The sequence below is a fragment of the Vigna unguiculata genome, chromosome 11, assembly GCF_037176805.1.
Source record: "Vigna unguiculata cultivar grain cowpea cultivar isolate G323 ecotype 2 chromosome 11, ASM3717680v1, whole genome shotgun sequence".
In the NCBI taxonomy this organism is placed as follows: domain Eukaryota; kingdom Viridiplantae; phylum Streptophyta; class Magnoliopsida; order Fabales; family Fabaceae; genus Vigna; species Vigna unguiculata.
This window is the reverse complement of record NC_140802.1, coordinates 36753160-36774800: the sequence shown is the minus strand read 5'-3', so window position 1 is coordinate 36774800 and position 21641 is coordinate 36753160. Positions and strand designations below refer to the sequence as shown.

The 21641-nt window shown below is 32.6% G+C and overlaps 2 protein-coding genes across 7 annotated transcripts; both read right to left on the bottom strand.

Annotated features, from left to right (window-relative positions):
• Positions 1–1093: 1093 nt before the first annotated feature.
• Positions 1094–5102, bottom strand: LOC114168956 (ELMO/CED-12 family protein). 6 transcript variants are annotated; one of them, XM_028053951.2, is made up of 11 exons: positions 4294–4568; positions 3676–3778; positions 3098–3244; positions 2911–3017; positions 2726–2794; positions 2426–2541; positions 2233–2287; positions 1976–2096; positions 1691–1738; positions 1491–1585; positions 1094–1318 (listed from the first exon to the last, which is right to left on the bottom strand). In XM_028053951.2, exons 1-11 carry the CDS (start codon positions 4345–4347, stop codon positions 1223–1225), a joined length of 1011 nt encoding a protein of 336 aa, XP_027909752.1. In that variant the 5' UTR covers positions 4348–4568; the 3' UTR covers positions 1094–1222. The 6 variants fall into 6 exon arrangements, with proteins under 6 accessions (XP_027909752.1, XP_085524656.1, XP_027909758.1 ...); XM_085668530.1 differs by lacking the exons at positions 3098–3244; positions 4294–4568 and adding an exon at positions 4892–5102; XM_028053957.2 differs by lacking the exons at positions 3098–3244; positions 4294–4568 and adding an exon at positions 4589–4797.
• A 1214-nt stretch (positions 5103–6316) lies between these two features.
• On the bottom strand, positions 6317–14207 carry LOC114169886 ((R,S)-reticuline 7-O-methyltransferase-like). Its single transcript, XM_028055266.2, has 3 exons — positions 11132–14207; positions 6960–7724; positions 6317–6878 (listed from the first exon to the last, which is right to left on the bottom strand). The coding sequence occupies exons 1-3, from the start codon at positions 11174–11176 to the stop codon at positions 6579–6581; spliced, it is 1110 nt and encodes a 369-aa protein (XP_027911067.1). The 5' UTR covers positions 11177–14207; the 3' UTR covers positions 6317–6578.
• Positions 14208–21641: the final 7434 nt, after the last annotated feature.

Here is a 21641-nt window from a genome sequence, read left to right as displayed (position 1 = left end):
GTGTCACTTATAGGTGCTAGTTGAAGGATTATCAGAGAGAAAATGGAACAAACAAAACGAGATTATAATAAACCCATCTGCAATAGCAGAAGTACAAATCAGATGGTCATTTTCTCATTAACAGTGATAAAGTTGGACTCAAACTAGTCATTTATCAGTGTCAGTTCCACTATGTATTGACTATGTTTACATAAATGGAGATCATGTCCATTAGAGTTTGAAAACCATGCAGCTGTCTCTTTTAGCAGTAAAATTCAGAAAATGACAGCAAAATAATTCAGAAAAAAGAGAAAGGAGCAAGAAAGTTTCAGATAATCTTCAATTAATCTATTAAGAGTGGTTTCTAATATTTAAATTTAATAATTTGTTAATAACTGTTTAGTGATTAAGATGGTCAAATTCATAAACCACATCATTGTTAGTTGTCAACCTCTAGAATTAAATTGGTTAACTTCTTTATACTTAAGTTAGGAATCAGTTTTTTCAAGGAATCAGTGTAATTGATTAGAGAAAACAAAACTGAAAGAGGAAGAATTTTAATGGAAAAGAATAAAAACAAATAGAATTTAGATAAAAAATAATATTAGAATAGAATTTAGAAATTTCCTTATTTCTGTATTAAGGAATATTAAACATCAGGGTTATTTTATTAGATCTGAAAACAAATATATGTATGTGATGATAGTTTTGAATGTTCAAATAATAGAAGTGTTAACACAAAGATCAAGTAAATTAATAAACTGCTAAAGTAGTTAAACTATCATTTTAACGATTCTTAATTACTAGTTGGAGTAGGCAACAACAAGTTGTCAAACACCTGTCACGATCAAACCAAATGAATCAATGTAACAATTTTTCAGCTAAGTGAATTAACTTCTGTATTAACCTCATCAGTATTCTATCTTGAAGAATTCTAATTCAATTTTCTTTGAACTGTTTGATGAGATGGTTTCTCACAGTTCATCTTGTCCTTTTCCTCTAAGGATTAAGGAACTCCACAACAACTACAATTTATGGTTCTCAAACGCCCCTTCAATGTCATTATCTCATATTTATTCAGCATATAGAGAACTTGGAAGGTGACTCATACAAATTGATTCAGAAGAGAAGCAAAGTCCTGCAGTTCATTTAGGATAGACATTGTCTGCAATACTTACAAAATTGTGCCACTTGATAATTTTTTTTTTGCTTATGGACAGAAGAGGAAGAACTAATCTTAGTGTTACAACAGATTGAAAGCAGGAAGATCTTGAATTCTGTTGATGTCTTCTAAGGAAAGCTCTCTCTCCAATTGAATTCGTGTTGCATTTAGAACATCCTAAAGACACGGGATCACGGGCAGTGTCAATGCATTGCAAAAGTTGAAAAAGACCAAACAATATAGTACTGTGTCACATCATCATTAGTGTCCTTGTTCCATTACAGAATATAGCATCTCTCTTATTATAAGGAAATATTTTGACACCTAAAATGGAGAACAAAAAGCATACGTTAAAATCCATGTAGGAAGCGTGCATAGCCAGCCATTGTGCATCCATCATCTCAAACGATATACAGTATAAAATATCGAACGCTTCTTCATTTTCTGCAGCAAGATGCAATGAGAATCATGAACATTTGAAGGAGTAAAGCATCAAAAAAAGAAAATACAAGCACGCATTAGACACAACAGATTAAGATGTAACCACACCTCCTAATAACTTGACAAAATTGGCGCCTGGAAGACATCGTGGCTTTTCTGCAAAAAACAAACAACATTCAGTGAAAACGTTATTAGAAAATGTACTTTGCTTTCTCACTTTCTGACAGGAGGGAATATTTACAAACCCCAAATGGTCAAACAACAAAATCATTGATGCAACATGAGAATAAAGTTAAGAGAAATGTTGAGCAAATGCAATGCAGTGGTGGAGTACTAGTTGTTCACTGGGCTACCCTTTACTCTTTCTAGCATTGTGATTAATAGTACACAAACCTGAGTCTAAATCCAACATCTGTATCAACATATATGATATATTAATGCCAGCAACAGCAAATGGGTACTCCCAGGTTGCTCTGATTCCTTCTTTCTTCAGTAACAACCTGTGAAAAGATGCCTTCATTTGAATTTCCATAAAATTAGTAATAACTCATCTTTTCTGCCAGCATAGATATCAAGAAACTAAAATGATAAGACATAAAAGGCAGATGAAGTTGTTTCAGGTGTTCTTAATAGAAGACAGAAATGCATACCGGGTATTTCCTCGCGAAAAACAGTAGATTTTCAAGGGAAATGAAACCACATCCCCTGAGAAAATCAGGATATCAGACATAATATAATACCTTGGTTAAGCATAATGCATTCTCTTTAACTGTGCATGATCAAGTGCTTTCATATAATATGCAATTACTAATCAAAAAATGTTGTATTCGTGTATCTGTGTACCTAAAATCAGTTGATGGATTAGGACCTTGCCATCCCATATCTTTCCATTGGTCAGAAATTAGGCCTTCCAGAGATACATTGGGAAAGGAACACACCCATAAAGCTCTCAGTGCTTCCTGTTGGAAGTTTCAATGATATTATTGGTAGTAAAATGTGTATTGAGATTACAAATCAAAAGTTAAAAGCATTCCTAAAACTTCAGGATAGATTTTGTCTTTCTGTGAAACAGAAATGAAACTTTAATTTTCCAAGAACAAAGAAAAAGAAGAGGTAAAATGGGTTCACAAAAAATAGATGTACTTGATGTTCGGGGCGAGTATCATCATAAGGCACTTGCACCCGTTCTTGAAGCCTTTGAAGTCTTTCCTCCTGACATAATCATAGAAACAATTTAAGTTCATCAGATCTAAAACACAGAGGACTCAGAGAAGGAAAAACAGTGAGAAGAAGAGGGAAATTCAACACATCATCTTCATCCATTTTACCTCAACGGGACTCAAAGGATAGTCAACAAATTTATCATTATTTCGCTTAGTGCTTGTGCGGTGAAAGAGTCCTCCTATCCATGATCTTGATCCAACCATAGCATTAGCTACATGCAACAAAATGTCGATCAGCAGTAGAAGAAAATTTGAATGATAAATAATGCTAACACAGGATAGAATCATTAACTTGCAGTGTTGTTAGTCATTGTATACTTTGACATACTGAATTTCACATCTGAAATAATTTCTTCTATTGCATTCTGAAAATGGTCATTGATTTCATTTGCTATGTCAGAAAACAGAATGCAGAAGAGGCATTCCTCGCAACAAAGTCCTTAAGAATTAAGAAGTGAATCTTGGATTAGAACAAACCAAGCAAACAAGCTCATTTTTTCTGCTTAAGAGTCAGAATTACAAAACATGTCTAGTCCTCACACTTCACTTTAGGTTAATCATTGGTGGAAAGGGTAATTTAATTTCATTTGTAGGATTTGAAATCAAGAATGCTCCCAAAATGAAACTGCAAAATCAAAAACCTTAATCCTTTTTGATAAAAATTAGGCAGCTATATCACCATATTTATAAGCACAATGTCGTTATGGAAGTAGGAAAATCTTTTAATTGAAGTATTTGACGAAAACTGTCTGAAATTTCCCACAATGTTCACTAGTCCTCCACATTCGCATTGATTCATAACATACTGATTTATGAAGAGAAACAAAAATGTGCAGAAAAAGAAAGAGATGGAGAATAAAATGTACTCACTAAAACATTGAGTCAACTGAGATATTAAGTGAGTGGAATTAGGTGTCCATTCCAACTCTTCATCTTCCTTTCTGTGCCTCCAATAAATCTCATCCTCGTCAACCTGCATTTCAAGTTTGGAAGCATCCTTAAGCAAAGAGTGATGGCATAAAGAGAACATGAACAACATGTCAATGAACCGAAGCGACTGACAAATTTCAATTCCAATCATTCAGATGAATGAATCTTAGCATGTTATCTCAAAGTGCTAAGAACAATGACTCAGGGAAGAATCATGTTTTGGTTTTTAAACTTATCAAAAAGAAATTCTTCGTTTTGAGTAGCAGAGTGAGAAGAAGAAACAAATAGAGAAAAGACTATTGAACTAAATGGCAGATAACAAGCACAAAAACACTTGAGACAACATCAGTGTCAAGATCGAAATGCAAGTGAAGCATCCGCATGATAATTTATTTAAACGCATCACAGTTAGGTAAAAAGAGACAGATTGTGAAAGGTACGACAATGCTTTAATTCCTCAGGAGACTCTACATTGTAAACATTTTTTTTTCTTAAGGCGAATTTTCAAACATGGAGCTTAAGGTAAAGAAAGATATGAGAAAACAATGGTGAATTTACTTTGCGAAGAGAAGAACAAGAGGGAAAACATCGTTTACGCTTCCTCAATCTCATGAGGGTGCAATCAGAAACAGGTTCTGTTCTATCAACCTTTTTTCTTTAACCGAAAGCAAAAGGGTGGAAAAGACAAATCCATTTTTGAAACAAATGGGTGACCTATGATTGCACTAAACTCATGCACCCTCTCCTATAATTCAACCTCCCCATCATTCCTATGCTGATTTCATCTGTAGCAATTACTAGAGAGAGAAGAAAACAAATGAAACAAAAGTGGCAACATAATTGAAGGCCAAACCTGAGGTTACAAAAGCCATAATAACACGTTGAAATAGAAGAAGGACAAGCATATAAGAAAGGGGTCCTGTTTTTTGGTTTAACTTTATGCTGTAAAGAAGTGAGTGATGCAAAAGAAGATTTGAAAAGTGGAGGTGGGTGTCTCTGCTCTGCCTAGCATTGATTTTTGCTTTTTCTAGCTCACCAACTTTTCATACAAGACAACCATGATATTTGTCCTATCAAGGTAAAGCCTAGGCAAAAAGACATGTAATGTAACACAATATGCAATGTAACATACATAGATAGATATAATAAAATAAACCTGGTATGTGATGTTATGGTATCTGAGAAGAGGTGTCAGTGGTTGTGATGTTGTAGATACTTGGTGGTGGTGATAATGTCAGAAAGAGAGGGAGTGGGGCAGTAAGTGGTGGGGCCAGGCGGAAGAGGGAACACGGGAAGTGGAAAAATGGCATTTTTTTTTGGAGAATGAGTTTTGGATTGAGGAAGGAAAGGAGTGGAAAGGATGGGTGTTGTGTTTGTGTGTCTGTTTCTTTGTGTGGCTTTGGATGCCATACATTTTCCCCATTGTTAGCCTATAACGTAGTTATCGCTCAAGTAACTATCTTTGTGTTTTTTTTTTGTTTTTTCATTGGTCCAAATAATAGCATTATTCTTTACGTGTATCTGGTACCAAAGGAAGGAAATTTTGACTGCATTATTCTAGCATTTGGAAGATGAGAGTCGTGTTTGAAAATATAGTTGATAAGATTATAGGATATTTTAGAAGAGGCATTTGGTTGAAAAGAAATTCAAGCATGTAGGTGGAGACATTAAGGATGATGTTCACGATCTAACCAATTCAAAGGTTGTTGATGAATGCGCACGTGTCAAAACTGCCAATTCATTCAGCCTAGTAAATGCGGCAGGAAGTAGTTTTAAGAGAACAGTTGGCCTTTTTCTTCTGAAATTTTGGCACCCCAATGTTTTTTTTATCAAGCTACACCATTTGGGATCGGTCACTTTGAAATATACTGTAGTATGAATTAGTGTCAACACACGATTTACACTACAAACATGTGGGATTTGAATTTTGTGCTAATTTTTTTTGTTATTTTTCTATTATATTTTTATAATATACTGATTACTATTAATTTTAACATTTTAAAATATGTTAAAAAAATATTTAAAATATCAGTAAAATTTTAATGCTGACAACTTAAAGAACCAGTAAAAATTCTGAACTCTGAAACATGTGACACAAGGCCTAACAGTGACTTGCAGGGTGATCCTAGAAAGCAATACTTACCGGATTTCAAAATTTGGTAAACCTTTTCAAAATCAAGTTTTTCCTTTATTGGATTTCGAAATTCATTTGTTGAAAGGTCATTTTAGAAATTGCAGTCTTATTGCATTTCTTGAAACCTCATTGCAGTCTTGTTTTACTTTTTTTTTGGGCCTTAGGCTCATCTTATCTTTGTTGTTTCTTTTTATATTTTCAAACATCACGTGTTGATATGTTTTAGCACGTTTAGAAGGAAAATAATAAAATACTCATATTGAGTTTTTAGTTTTTTTCCTTTTCTCTGTACCATGTTTCGCAAGAACAGTAAATAATCCCGTGAATTCAATCACAATCACATAGGTTAAAATCTATGTAAATTGTGCAAGAGAAAGGTTATCTCTTAATGCAATACAACACTTTAATCATATTACTGGTGGATGTGAAATAACAGGACAAAAGCAATTATACACACCAGAAATTTCATTCATTAAATATGAGCAACAGATTCTTCACAACCACACACCACTCACTCGAAGGAACATATACATATAACCCATATGAACCCTGCATTACTTTGGTGGTGGTGGGCGTTTTTGTAGTTTTTATTTAGTACACAAACATAAGGGCTAGAGAAAGCCAAATGATATAACACGAAGATCATAAAGCTGTTCATGACAGCAACAATAACACCACACATATGCAGCAGAAGTGGGTTCCTGGTTCTTCAAATCGGATACGCCTCGATGATGGAGGGGAGAGCGTTGATCTTGATGATGTTGTAACGTGCGAACCCTGTTTCTTTGAATAGCCACTTCCAATTCTCTTCGGTCCTCTCTTTGCCACCGGCGTTGTGAGCCAGAAGCATCATGTCAAATGCAATGCCAACGTCAGTGAAGGCTTCGTTCCCCTCGGGTCGAAGCACATGATCCACAATTATCACCTTTCCCGTCTTCTCTGGTATCGCTTTTCTGCAGTTCTTCAGGATCTTCACGCAGTGCTCGTCGCTCCAATCATGCAAAATCCACTGCATTCATAAAAAACAATTATCAGAGACCGAACGAGAAAATGAAACTTCTAAACGATGTAAGCATGGTAGTACACATACCTTCATGTAAATGGCGTCAGCAGAAGGAATGGAGACGAACATGTCACCTCCGACATGAGTGATTCCATCAAAGTTGGGTGCAGTGGCAACCACATGAGGCAAGTCAAAGTTGATGCCTTTGATGTGAGGGTAAGCCCTCACAATCTCAGAAAGAGAGCCTCCAATGCCACCTCCCACATCAACCAAAGACTCAATCTTGTTGAACCCATCTCTGTAACCATTGATCACAGCCTTGGTGACAAACCTAGTGGTGCACACCATCCCCTCATTGAACAACCTGTTGTACTCGGAGTCCAACCCCGTCATCTCAAATTGCTCGTGCCCGTGGCACCTGAAGAAAGCAGTGCCGTTTTTGGTGCCTTCTCTCACAATCTCACTGATGTAGTGAGCAGGGTTGAGGTGAATTGGGTGGTTCTCCAGCAGCAAGAAGGGTGCTATGGTAATTTTCGTGTCCCGTAGGATCCATTTGGAAGCACGGGTCATGCCATAAAGGGTCTCTCCGGTCTCTGATTTCTCTGCGCTGAAGATCTTTCTGCGCACCATCACTCTCATCACTCTCTCCAGAAGACTCGCATCAGGAGAAGGTGCGTTCTCAATGTTCTCCACAATTTGAGACAAGGATAGTGGCTTTCCATAGCTGTCTATTATATCTGCTATGCGAAGCTCTACCACAGCTTTTAGAGCCATGGAATCGGTGAAGCTTGTCATGTACCTCCATATTTCAACTTGCCCTAGAAGTGAGTCTTCTTCCTCCTTGCTCAAACCCTGATCACAAATGTAGCACACAGATGTTATGATGTAAAAACGTAGCAATCGTTTCAAATTTTACATCTTTTTGGTTCTATAGATTAATAAATTTACGTGCATGGATATACGTGTACAGTGTTTCAAAATAAGAACTGCTGCATATTGAGAGAGAACAATTTCAGTGTCTGTGAACACGTAATAGAGTTTAAATTACAAAAAGTTGGATGAATTGTCTTCTCTGTTATATTTCCTTTATTTGTCAAACTCATCCGAAATCTTTGTTTTATAAAAAATATATTTCTTACTCTTAATATTTGAAATCATAAGGCAAAATATGCATAAAAAGTACAAGAAAAAAGTTTTTTTTTACGATAATATATATATATATATAATCCTCTTTTAGAGATATTGATTATCAAAAGAGTTAATTTTTTTTCATTTATAAAGAAAATTAAATGACAAAATAATAAATATAAAATGTCTGTAAAAATTTATTATATGTTAAAAAAGTACTATAATAGTTAATTGAGCAAGTTGAAAGTGATATTTATCAAGGATCTTTTCATTATTTATTTTAAACTATTCTCTTTATTTCATTTTATTATTATTTTTCTAAAAATGTTTGATTGGAGAACTAACCTTTGTGAAGTTTATACATCTTACATTTACAGACTGAGAAAGTAAAAATGATATATTTATACTATATATAACTTAATTTAGATATTTGATTATGCATATTTTCTTAACATCTTTTGACAGTATTGTAACCTCAGCGGTATTTCTTTTTTCACAATATATAAATCCAAAATTTCATTTAAACCATTTGAGTTTAGTTTTATCTGGACGATTGATATGTTGATTATTTTTAATATTTTAATAATATCACTATCTAAGTTACCAAATTTAAATATATATATATATATATATATATATATATATATATATATATATATATATATATATATATATATGTGTGTGTGTGTGTGTGTGTGTGTGAAAAACACTGCTATTAAATTATATAATAGAAAAAACTGACAACATTCTTGGTTAAATTCATAGAAAACAAATTCAAAAACTCCATGTTTGTTGTATAAATGCATCCCTCGATGACTTTGTATCTAGGTTAATAGTCATTAGGATGGTAAGTTAAACAAGAGTGATTAATTATCTTATTAAATTTAAAATATAAATTTATTTATCTTTTATGTTTAATAAAATGACACTCACATTTCTTATATTTTTTTATTTAGATATTTACTTCTTATACTTTTAGTAAAATTTAATTTTTTTTTATATTTTAATAAAATAATATTCTTATATTTTATTTTATTTGCAATTATCATATCAATTAAACTTAAAAAATTATGAAAAATAAGTTAAATTTTAAATATATGAAAATAGAGTGTTGATGACACTTATTTGGGTTTTCAACGAGTTTTTGGGCCCACAAGGCCCATTCTAAATGTGATTATTATTAACTCTTCATGACCAATGAATTGTCATACACATATTGTGGATTGAACATTCCACCATAAGTACCATTGTTATAATGTTTAAACTCTATCTAGAAAAATCTTAATAATTTGTCTACAATTGAATATCTAATTTTTATCTAAAAATTTATTTTTTATATTTTAAAACTTTGACTTTTAATTATCATAATTTTTTATTTAAGTTATGTGAATATATAACATTTAAATAAAAAAAAAATGAGTTAATATAACTTTAGAAAATACGATTTCATAAAGAGGTGCGTCCAATATTTTCTTAATATGATTTACATTATTTTCTTAACAATAAGTATTTTGCTAATGTTGAATTTGTTGAATACATCAAAGTTTTTAAAATTAAATCAACCTATTTTACCAACTGATCGAAGAATGAACCAAGTAACTAATTTGAAAAATCCAAAAAATAAAAAGTTAATATATTAGTAAAATCCATAAAAAAAATCAAATTAAATTAATGTAAAAAAGTCTATTAGAATTGCATGTTGTTTTTCTAGAAACAAATACAAATTCTTAGGTAAAATTAATGTAAAAAAAAAGAAAAAAAAAAAACTACTTAGTATGTTCGAATTTGCATATATTATAAATTATTATCTTATAAGATATGCACTATAATCTTTTAGCTCCGTAAAACTGTAGTTTCCAACTAAATAAACAAATAAAATAATCAAAGTCAATAAAAATTAAAACTAACTGCCATTTAGGCAAAGAAAACTAAATAACATTTTAATGTTAAAAAAAATGATAAATTCACAATTGACTGGAACGCAATTCTACGAGTTCCACTATACTCAATTTTTATTTTGTTTGTGACTTCAATTATTGCACGTTTTTTCTTAATTTGCTTTAGAAAATTATTTCCCAAAACTAACAAAGAAAAGAGGTTTAATAATAGATTACTATTCAACAATACTTTTAAGCATACCTTTCTAAATAGAAAAAAACACTTTCTTAAAAAAGTTCTCTTTCAAGAGAAAAATCAGTTTCTTAGAAAACATTCTTTTCAAAGAAAACCCACTTTTATATTTTAAAACCTATCATCCCAACAAAAATTTAATTAAAATAATTTTAGCAGTAAAGTAATTTGTATTCACTTTCAGAATTGATTAGCACTTGGCAGTCCTTACACAGTTCTCAACAGTGCTACTTAAAATTCACTTTAAATACACATAAACATGAAAACATTAGTTATTAATTGACACAAAAATTCTCCTGCATGAAATAATATTTGGTAACATTCAATAATATTTGGTAACATTCAGCACCAACATAATCAGCAATGTAAGCTCAATGGTGCCCTCAAAGTCCTTATTCTCTCAAACTGGGAAAGGCCACAGAACCAAACTGGAATCAAAGTGACAAACCTCATACATTCAAACTTTATAGCATTAACTAACAAAGTTATTCAATTTAAAACTGACTAAAATGTAAAGAAACTACAACCCACTTTCTTATGTAACATTCCATGCATAATGTTCATGACCAATTACACTAATTGCATCAGAAATCATGAAAATATATGGTTTCCTTCAACTATTAAAAGCTATATATGCATATCATGAAAATCACCCATAAAACTGATGCATAAATCAATGGTTTTTGCTATCACCAACGAAAGCCAATGCCTGTGACAAAACCCATAACTATAAAGACACACAAAACTCCCAAGTTTTTCTATATAAACTGTTAGTAGATTCATGTGTTAGCACCATAATTAGCCCAACATACTAAAAAATGCTGATCTTAAAGAAGTTTACCAAGTTTGTTAATCAAAATAGTGAGTCCATGTGCAATATTGAAAGTTACTTAAGCAGGCATAGAGGGATACACATATATGGTTAAAGTTGAAGTCCCAAGATTAGTATATTTTAGTGAGAAATAACCAGATAACCACATAGTTTGATCTATTCTACGCACCTTGAATTCCAAAGGTGGGGAGTGATTGGAAAGAACAGTCTCCATATTCTATACAAAGAATGAGAGGTATGAACTTGGTGCTGAGTGCAAGAAGCCTTTCTCTTACTTACAACTAGGGTTCCAGTGAGTGATGAGTTCAATGGGTGTGGAAATGGGTGGTTAATAAAGATGATAAGGTAGCATGACGTGTGTGGTTGATTGCTTCAGTGTGTGGTTCAGATTCACATCACAGATTTCCAGGAACGTGCTGTTAAATTATTGAAAACTGAAAAGCTACGAATGCTAGGTGATGGATGAGTGTGTGGTGCAGATCACACCCAATAAAGTCTCTTTTCTGCTTTAGAACAGCTCCATTGGTACTGTAAGGACACATGTTATGCAATTTTCATGAATCTCAACCAGATTTATACTATCTCAGCCCTGATCTCGGAAAGTGACTCACCCTAATGCCTCTTCCATCGTACAGTTTTCAAATAAACATCATTACTCATACATTATTGTCAATCTTATTATATCATACATTTTTCAAATAAACCATTCTTCTGTCATGCAACAACCATCACTGTTCATAGATTATGCGAGTCCTCTATCATGCAGTTTTAAAATAATGATCACTGTAGCTACATCATGCCACCTGTCTGTCACAGTTTTGAAATAAAAACGTTGTTTATAGTTTATGCCACTTTAAAACAAACATCATCTATCAATAAGCATTATTATTGATGCATTACTTGTAAACCATGTGTTAAAAAGGAGGAACTTGACCAAGATATATGATAAATGACAAACCTGGTAGTCACATCTTATATATTATGCTCCATCTGAAAGTTGACACGTTAGAGCGAGAGATCAAATGCATAAACGCAAGCCTCCAATAATTGTGATAGAAAATGGTAGCGAAGGCCAATGAAATGAGTACAGGTGGTGCAATGCAATGATGAATATGACTTATCATGTCATTTAGTGCTTTTGTTTTTTTATGATCAACAGTTCAAGGGATGCATCCAGTATAATAAAAATGGACTCTCACGCACATGGTTACCACAGTTGCACTCACCACAGTATTTTCTGCAATTCTTCTTTTTTTTTACAATAAGAACAATGCAAGTGCAATTTAAGAGACCTTGTCGTAAACAATAGAGACAAATTTTGTTAGGTAAACAAATACGACTAAGAAGTCTACAAGTTATATCAAAATAGGATATACAAAATTCTCCATCCTATAAAGTTTTTGGTTCATTGTCTTTCATTCTTAATGAATATACCTAATTGTAAAACTCATGCTCCCAAATACTCATTCCTATATGAAAGGAGGTGAAGTGAGAATTTGATAAATGTAAAATGAAAGATTCATTAGTGAGAGTGAAATCAAGAGTTTAACTTCCTATGTCCTACTAGAATACTCATCCGAAAATGAAAGAAGTTGCATGAAGATGTTTAAAGGATGAGTATGAAATAAACTAAAGATTTCAAATATTATAAAACTCTTGGAACACCTTTCTATCTTTTTCTCATGATGAACTTTCTGAAAAAACTCAGGGGAGTCCTGGTATATTGACATATAACATGTTACTATTAAGTTGTCAGGTAGATGTTTGAAAAAAGTACTGGTCAACAAATATTTTTCTTATGCCAGATAGGAAGTTGAGGCCTAACCTAAACTCAATTGATAGATTGGACCCTCCAAGGCCCGGTCCAATCCAGCTTGTACCAGCCCATACTATCTGTTGGTACAAAATCCATTAACATTTCTAACTGGGCCTTAAGATCATAGTACCTATCAATACCAGTAAGAGCTAGCCTTATATGTATCAAAATGTGAAGTGGGTGATACTCACCCCTGCCGTTCAATCTATAATTTTTTCAATTTTTTTCTTAGCAAAAGAACAATGCAACTCCAATTTAAGATCTTCTGTCCTAAACATGAAAGACAACATTTGTTTGGAACATACATATGGGCCTGTTTGAGTAGTTAACAGTTTCTAGATTAATCAGAACTACATAGCACATGCTTCTCTGTTTGAACTAGGAAGTCTAAAACTTTCAAGCTGTTCAAAGGGAACATGAAATCTGGACTGGACCAGCCAAAGCCCAGCCCAGTACATACCATCTAGGCCCAGCCCATTCCTTACTTTCAAACAGAATCCATTAAGATCTTGGAAGGGCATGGAAACGGCCTGTTACTAAGTGGGCGGGCCTTAGTAACAGCAAGTATTTTATAGACATATACTACCATGGTTTAAATGAAAGCAAGAGGAAAGTGGCTAAAGTGAAATAAAGTTTGTGTAAGAGCTACCACCAGCACAAACAAGATGAATGAATAAGCAGACTCCATGACCAATTAAGCTATGTAATTCACTAGGTAAAAGATTAGGGTTTAGTTTAGTAAACCTTAACAATTCATGTGTAACTGTATCACCAATATCAACTCTTCTCAAATCTGAAACTCTCTTTAGATATGTCTCACTATCTATGTAGAGAAAGATAGATGAGTTCATAATAGAAGCACAACAAAAAAATAGATGAAGAAAACATGTAGATGTAGGAGTGTTTCAGCTACACACTGCACTTAGCATCACATAAAACAAGCATTAAGGGAGAGGAAAACAAAGTGTCTTCTGAGGAGAAAGGAATCAGATTATGAAGTATAAGAAGAACCAGAGTCAGATTTAACATGACTCCAACGAAGTTGTTGATTGTTTCATACTAATTCACCCAGAAAACGAGTATGAACAACACAGATAAAACCTGGTGTGTCTAGTAAGTAGCATGCTGAGTAGCTGAATAGAAGATCATCAAATAACCATTCCAATGATGTAGGAGAAGTGCAACAGAATAACAAACAGAGAGTAAAGAAGAAGAAACAAAGTTGAAGCTAGCTCTGATCTTCTACGGAAAGGATTCAAAAGCAGCATTCTTCTTCTGTCCATCGAAAGTACTACCATTACATGTACACTGTTACCATAAGAGCCAAAAAAAAAAAAGGAGCAAATTTTGAGAGGGAGAAAGCAACCCAGAAGAAAAAGTGAAATGTGTGCGAATAAGAGATCAAAAGGGTGTGTGAAGAGAGAAAAATGGTTGAATGGGATTGATTTATTATTATTAAAAAGGATGAAGATGAGGAATTGGAGGAATAAGTTCCCTACAGCTGTAACGTGTGTACAGCATGCATAAGATTTGAAGCTTTCGTTTTAGGATCCACGGCAGCATGCGTTGTCAAGCAAGTTGAGTTGAAATTGGAGTTGTCAAGAGAGTCGTACGAAAGGATAAGATAGCTTTGAAGAAAATCTTCCCGAGCCAACTAAATCCTCATTCATCAATCATCAGCTTCCAGAACCACAACCTTAATTAAACTACCTTCTTTCCTTTTTCTCATTTTCAAATAAATACAACATCCCAATCATTACAACAACTTCTGCAACGAAAACATAACTATTATTACTTTTTTCTTCTCCAAATTAAACATATTTTTCTGCCTAATTAAATTATAATGTTTTTTATTTTTTTTACTGTTTTAAATTAAATTCTTATTAAAATTTTGTGAGTGACTCAATTATAGTAGCTAATTCTACTAGCAAGATTACCACATAATTAGTATATAATTACTGTTAAGCGGCAGACATATAATTATATTATAAGTTTATAATATGGCCTTTCAAAAATTGACACATTCATTATAAAATATTTTTATATATTTAACTTGTTGGGAGTCTTACGTAAATTACATATCTGTCCATTCTTATATATTTGATAATAATCATTATTTTGAAGAATTTTTAGCCATTTTTCTTTATTTCAGATTTATACTTGAAAATCTAAACAATATCTATATCTATCTATATATAAATATGGGCGAACGGTGGCTTCACAGTCCACTGTCTTGATCCATTTGGCTACATCCGTCCTTATAGTAAAAACGATTTAGTTAATGCAAACATCAATTTATAAGTTGAATTTTTAAAATTGAATTAAACTAAAATTTCTTTCTTAACACATCTATGTTAAAATGTATATGTACTTGATCGATACTATTTTAGTGCGGAACCAGACGATCTCAAGAACCTTCTATGTCGAATCTCCTTATGCTCCTCTCTGGACTCCTCCCGGATCTCCTTACCGTCTGCACTCCAGAGGTGGGTGTACCTACAGGCATTCCGACGCTCAAGTCAAATAGTGATTCGATATGAGGTGTAATTGGTTCGGTGAGAAAAGCATACCTTTACGTGTTCACTAGGTCTTAATTTATACTAGTCTCTTGACAGACCTGCTATTGTTATTTGCGGACCGTTTGTATTCGAGAATCCACTCTTTCTTTTCTGATTAAGTTTATACGTGTTGGTTCTTTCCTTTCTGACTGAGATTTCATGTTGCTGCTTTGCCAAAGATCAATTCCTTCCTTTTTGGGTTTTACCCATCTGTACTTCTCTAAATATCAACTCATTCCTTTTTGGGGTTTGCCCGTTTGTACTTCTCTAAATATCAACTCCTTCCTTTTTGGGGTTTGCCCGTCTGTACTTCTCCAAATATCAACTCCTTCCTTTTTGGGGTTTGCCCGTTTGTACTTCTCCAACTATCAACTCCTTTCTTTTTGGGGTTTGCCCGTCTGTACTTCTCCAACTATCAACTCCTTTCTTTTTGGGGTTTGCTCGTCTGTACTTCTCCAAATATCAATTCCTTCCTTTTTAGGGTTGAGATTGCGCGCTGCTCCTCTGTACCCCTGCGCCATAATCCCATTTTTCGTCTGTCACTCCCTTGGGCCGGGATGTACACGGCCAAGAGGGTCGGGATGTGTACAGACGCGTCACACTTACTGGGATGTCAGCGTCGTGCTGGATCAAAGCCCCAGCAATTGGGCCAGAGCATGAGAGCTCCCTCACTCGGGCCGGGATGTACCCGCCATACACCAACAATATAAGAATTAGATACTTTCTATTAATATTGTGCTAATACAACCTTAATTAAATATGTGTCCGTTAGTGGTTTTTTCTAATTTTTAAAACTTTTTTAAAACTTTTTTTTTTATTTTCTTAAGTTTTCTTTTAAAAAAATACTATGTGACAGTGTCAATGTGATGTGGCAGTATGTGTTACTGTATTATTGACTTAATCTCGATTTGTTTCATATATTTGTTATTTTAGATATTCATTTAAGCTTAATTTAATCTAAATTTTTGTTAAAGTAAATCAATTTTATTAATAAAAAATTTAATTTTTCTTATAAATTTTATGCTGGTATTGAGATTAAACTTTATACTTTTACATACTTTTACATGAATATTGTAAGGCCCAGTTTTATTTTCTGCCCTAATGTTTAAGGGCTGGCCTTAATCTATTGGGCTTAAGGGCTGGCCCATAGGGTGCTAAGGCCCCTAAAGCTGCTAGGGTTTCCCTTTCAGCCTCATTCTTGCAAAACAGAACCTAAAACGCTGTCCCTCTTCCTTTTCAGAACGCTCTGCTAGGGTTAGCCGTCAACTTCCCCAAGCGAACTCAAGCTCTTCCTCTCCATGTAAGTTGCTTCTGAACTCGTAGTGGTCTTCCTCTAGCTTTATTTTCGGCATTTCATTGAGGCTCATCTCAAAGACTCGTTCTGCTTTGTCCCACTGTTTCCTTCCAGCTACTTATCTTTGTTCCTAGAGCTACTGCCTCTTTTGTTCGGTGTCGAGGTCGCGTCGGGATAGTCTACTAGCTTATTTCCAAGTAAGGGAAGTTAGGGTTTTTGCTAAATCTGTGATTTTTCGTGATTGCTTGATGATATTGCATGATTTGATTGGATGGCATGCTACTGGGAGTTTATGAGATGTTATTGTGTTGGTTTGGTGGTATTATTGGACTATTGCACGAGAGAACAGTGGTGGGCATTGGTTTTCTCGCCCAAGCGAGCATGTCTCGCCTAGGCGAGATCAACAGAAGCTCGCCCAAGTTACTTTACGCGCGTAGTCGCTCAGGCGACCTACGCTATTTTGAGCGAGTGTGCACCTCGCTCAGGCGAGAGGGGTCTCGCCTAAGCGAGATCCCGCTTAAGTTTACTATTCCCCTTTTTGAGCCCTCACCTAGGCGAAGAGGGCTCGCCTGAGCGAGAGTCTCTCACCTGAGCGAGACCCTTCAGCTTGAGCGAGGAGCTGGGTGAGAGCAGTGTGATGTTTGATCGTTTCCTTGAATCTTGAATGGTTAATACTTGCTTGGATTTAAGTATTGTGTTAAAAGCATGAGACAAATGATTATGCATGAGTAATGTGATTCATGATTTGTGAATGATGGGTTTGGTATGAACTTAGCATGTGATTTTAATGAGATGGTTGGTATTAAAGTGGCATGGTAATGAGATGAGTTAGAATTCTATATTCATGGATGGAGTATGATGAATTGGTATGGGTTGATTTGGAACATGAAAGAGATTAGTTATAAAGGTTGATATAATATATATATATATATATATATATATATATATGTGTGTGTGTGTGTGTGTGTGTGTGTGTGTGTGTGTGTGTGTGTGTGTGTGCATGATAGGTCTTTCTTGATTGATTGAACATGATTGGTCGATGGTCAGTGCGTAAATCCTTGAAATCTCTAGGTGAGATTTCAGGGTCGTGCTTCAGTGGTCGGGACATAATTCCATGGCCCCTGTTAGTGGGTGTCCATGGTGGTGCCCCATCTATATAATTTGGTAAGGATTCAAGGTAAAAATTGTATCCTGACACTCTAAGGAGTCAGTTAGTCTCACTTAGAGCGAACTGACTCTTGTGGTGAGAGTAGTAGGAGGCCTGAAACTCATGAAGGGCTAACCTTGTGGGGGGGGGATTGATTCATTGTAACACTTGTAACACATAGCTCGGGGGTGAGCAGCTCGAGGGTGAGCAGAGGTATCCGACCAGATTATATGTATCCGGATGAGTCGAGTCTTAGTGTATTGGTTTGAAAGTCATAAAATGCTTAGGTGTCCCTACTGTTTGTTATTGTATGTTCTGTGGTGTGATCTTTTCTTTTGCAATGATCATCAAATTGTTGATGTGAGTAGAGGTGAGAACTCCCCGAAATCATCAGGGTGATGGAGGTTCCGCTGCATAGTCCGCTTGGACTAGATCTATATCTTTATGTGCTTTCTTTCTGGGCTATGGCCCATGTACTAATTGTCTTTTAATTTCCTTTTGGTTACTGTTGAATGCTGTAACTGGTTTAGTTTTGGCATCATGGTGTGCCTAGGATATTGTAGGGGTTGTGTTTAAGACCCCAGGACTGTGCTGTTGTACTATCTGTGTGTGACGCTTCCTTTAATTACGTTTATTAATTAAATGAGACGTTACAAATATTATACTAATATTACTGAAATTATTTTAAATTAACTCTATTTCAAAATCACTTTTAATAACATTAAGTTTTTTAAAATTTTGTTTTAAAATTATAAATTTAAGTTTATGTTTATTTGAAATATATTTATTTCAACTATATTTCAAATTTATATTTCAAAAAATGTAGAGTTCAAATAATTTTATATACAATTATTTAAAATATAAATTCAAATAAAAAATAATATTGAAGTATGATATAATAAATTTATTTGAAATAAAATTTTTGAAATATAAATTTTAAATAAATTTACATTTATAATTTTAAAACAAAATTTAAATAAAATTAAATGCAAAATATAAATTTAAGTAAACTAAATCTTGTTTGATAAAAATATTAATATAAAATTTATATAAAAATTAAATTTGTTATCAATTAAAAAAGAACGAAAGTTATTATTTTTATTTTTAATTAAATTAAAATTAAATAATAATAAATATAAAGACTAAATAAATATTAAAATAATATAAATTATATTAAAATAATATGTAAAGGTTTGTTGCAGACACACTTTTTAAATACAAAAAATATATTTATAAATTATTTTATATATTTATGGTATAATATATAAATAAAAAATAATTATTTTAATTTTATGTATTTTTATTGTAAAAATATGGACACTCCTTATATATGTTTTTATACTTTAACACATTATTTAATACAATATAAACTTAAACAAATCTTTAAAAGGTAGTGAAATAGAAAAATGTGACTATTTATAATATAACTTTATATCGCAAATATATGTTCTATTAAAAGATTATAAATTAGACAGTAAAAATTATTTTATACGTATGTTTAGTTAAAAGCAGATAGTAATCACATATATAAATTTAAATTTCTTTTATATTTAATTTATTTGTATTTTTAATCAAAAATCAAACCAAATCGTGGTGTGAATAATCTCCTTGAGAAAGACAAGATACGAAGCTAGAATAAAAATATAAATAATATAATGAGATATTTTAAAGTTAAAAAATATAAACTAAATAATTATCATATAAAATTTATTTATCTGAAAAAACATTTGCAAGAGACTTCGAGAGTTTGAGAATTAATGGATAGATACATCTTAAAAGGTATCATTGGAAATGCTGACATGAAACCTTGTATATGTTATAAGATAACTAAGAAGTCACTTTTCAAGGCATTCAAAGTCTCCATTTTACCCTTCAGAAACAGCATAAAGGTTCCGGAATATATACATAGATTAAGAACAGAAAATGAAAATAAAAATATCTCTATGGACAATGGGACCCCACCCCCACTAAATTTATTTTTTCAGAAATAAATATTTTTATTCTTTTGAAAATTGTTAAAATTATTTTATATTATGCTAAAATAAAGATATAGATTAGGAACCAACATGTAAGACCAATAATTGATGACTAGAGAACAAAAGAGAAGTTGCTTTTTTATTCAGTGTACTTTTTATTCAGGAGGAATGCTCTTACATCTTATTAACGGTACAATAGATAATTCCTCTTACAAGATCTTACAAAGAAAAATAAAATAAATATGTTTTTAACATCTTGAAAATAAAAATAGATTTAACACTCGCTATTAAAATATGTGAATAAATAAAAAAAATGTTAAAAAAGTTAAAAATTTTCACTGAGTTCCAAATGACTAAAGTTGGGTGACAAAGAGAGGTTTTCTCCATTAAACCAAATTGAATACCATAATGCCAACGCAGATAGGTGGTTGCGTTTTGAAGTGTCCTTAGGTACAATCAATAAGGCCACAATGATTGATGTTTTAGGTTTCCATCGTCAATGTCACCTTCATAGACAAAAGGAAATATGGCAACATATGTTTTTAGTATATAAGAGGATTTACAACTTATATTTTACTCTCTATTTTAACGACACTTTCTTTACATGTATAGAAAAAACTGAAGCGAACAATCATATCAAATTTTATCTCTACATCATTAAAAGATTTTTCATTTTTCTTTTTCAGTGGTGGTGTGGAATGATTTTCTTTTTATGCCAACAATTTTTATTCATTTATATAATATTACTTTTTCGAGGATTTGAATTCGATAGTCACATGGGAACTTTAGTAAATTCAATCTACTCGACACAAGTTCATTTACAACGAGTAAGCTTGATATTTTCAATTTGATTGAAAGTGTTTAAATATTCTATGCATTTGTGAGAATAAATTTTATACACAATTCACTTACGATATGAATTAAGATTACAAAATTTTTTAATTCATTCAATTTTTGTGTTATGTTGACTGTAATCAACAAAATATGTATTTATTTCCAAAGATCATATTTTTGTTGTTCAATATGGATTCATTAAGGAATTGAAAAATAAAAATAAAATGGAGAAGAAAATGATGGTGAAGAGTTTTTTTGGAGATGTAAATTGTAGAAAACTAAATTACTAAAGATAAAATAGAAATTGATAAAGTAAAATAACGAGAGGAGTGACCTAAATTTCTACAATCAATATTGATCTTGTCATTTTTCTGCTCAAAGCGTTTTTCAGTATATTTCAAATTGTATCCATAATTTGTCACCTCTATTTACATTTGACCCCCTATTTATATTCTCTCCCTATTTTTACAACATAGTAAAAAATATAAAAAAATAGATAAACCAGAGTAACGGTCCTAAAAATTGCATACGTCATGCTAGATGTTTTCTTTGCTTCCATATTTTGTGGTAGTTATTGTATATAATTTTTTTTCTCGAGTTGACCTTCGTATTTGTTTTGATTGTATCTTTTTGATGCCTTTATTCGCTTCGATGTTACTAACATGGACTCTTTAGTTGAGTTTTTTCTATGTTTCAACAATGTTTCCTATTAGATCTTTCATGTCGATCTTGCTTGTCTTGAGACATCCACTATAAGAAATGTTTCATTAATAACCAATTTTAGTGACAAAAAATTGTTAATCACAATAGTGGCCAATTGAGACACCAATTTACAAAATTAAAAATTATTGATTACTAAAATAGTCACTATTATGAATAAAAAATTGTAATTGGTTTCTAAAATTTAGCTACCAAAGAAAATTGGTCACTAAACATTAGCTACCAAGGTTTTTTGCAACCAAATGAATTGATTATAAATTAGTCTTTAATTAATTAGTGACCAATTTAGCAACCAATTATAACTTCTTATTCATAATAATGACTATTTTAGTAA

Coding starts and splice junctions, on each gene's coding strand:
- LOC114168956 (XM_028053951.2), bottom strand. CDS start 4,347: ATGAGATTGAGGAAGCGTAAACGATGTTTTCCCTCTTGTTCTTCTCTT. Junction 2,097..2,232: donor TTTTCGCGAGGAAATACCCG/GTATGCATTTCT, acceptor ATTCAAATGAAG/GCATCTTTTCACAGGTTGTT. Junction 1,739..1,975: donor GATGTTGGATTTAGACTCAG/GTTTGTGTACTA, acceptor TGTTTTTTGCAG/AAAAGCCACGATGTCTTCCA.
- LOC114169886 (XM_028055266.2), bottom strand. CDS start 11,176: ATGGAGACTGTTCTTTCCAATCACTCCCCACCTTTGGAATTCAAG. Junction 7,725..11,131: donor CCCCACCTTTGGAATTCAAG/GTGCGTAGAATA, acceptor ATTTGTGATCAG/GGTTTGAGCAAGGAGGAAGA. Junction 6,879..6,959: donor CTGACGCCATTTACATGAAG/GTATGTGTACTA, acceptor TTATGAATGCAG/TGGATTTTGCATGATTGGAG.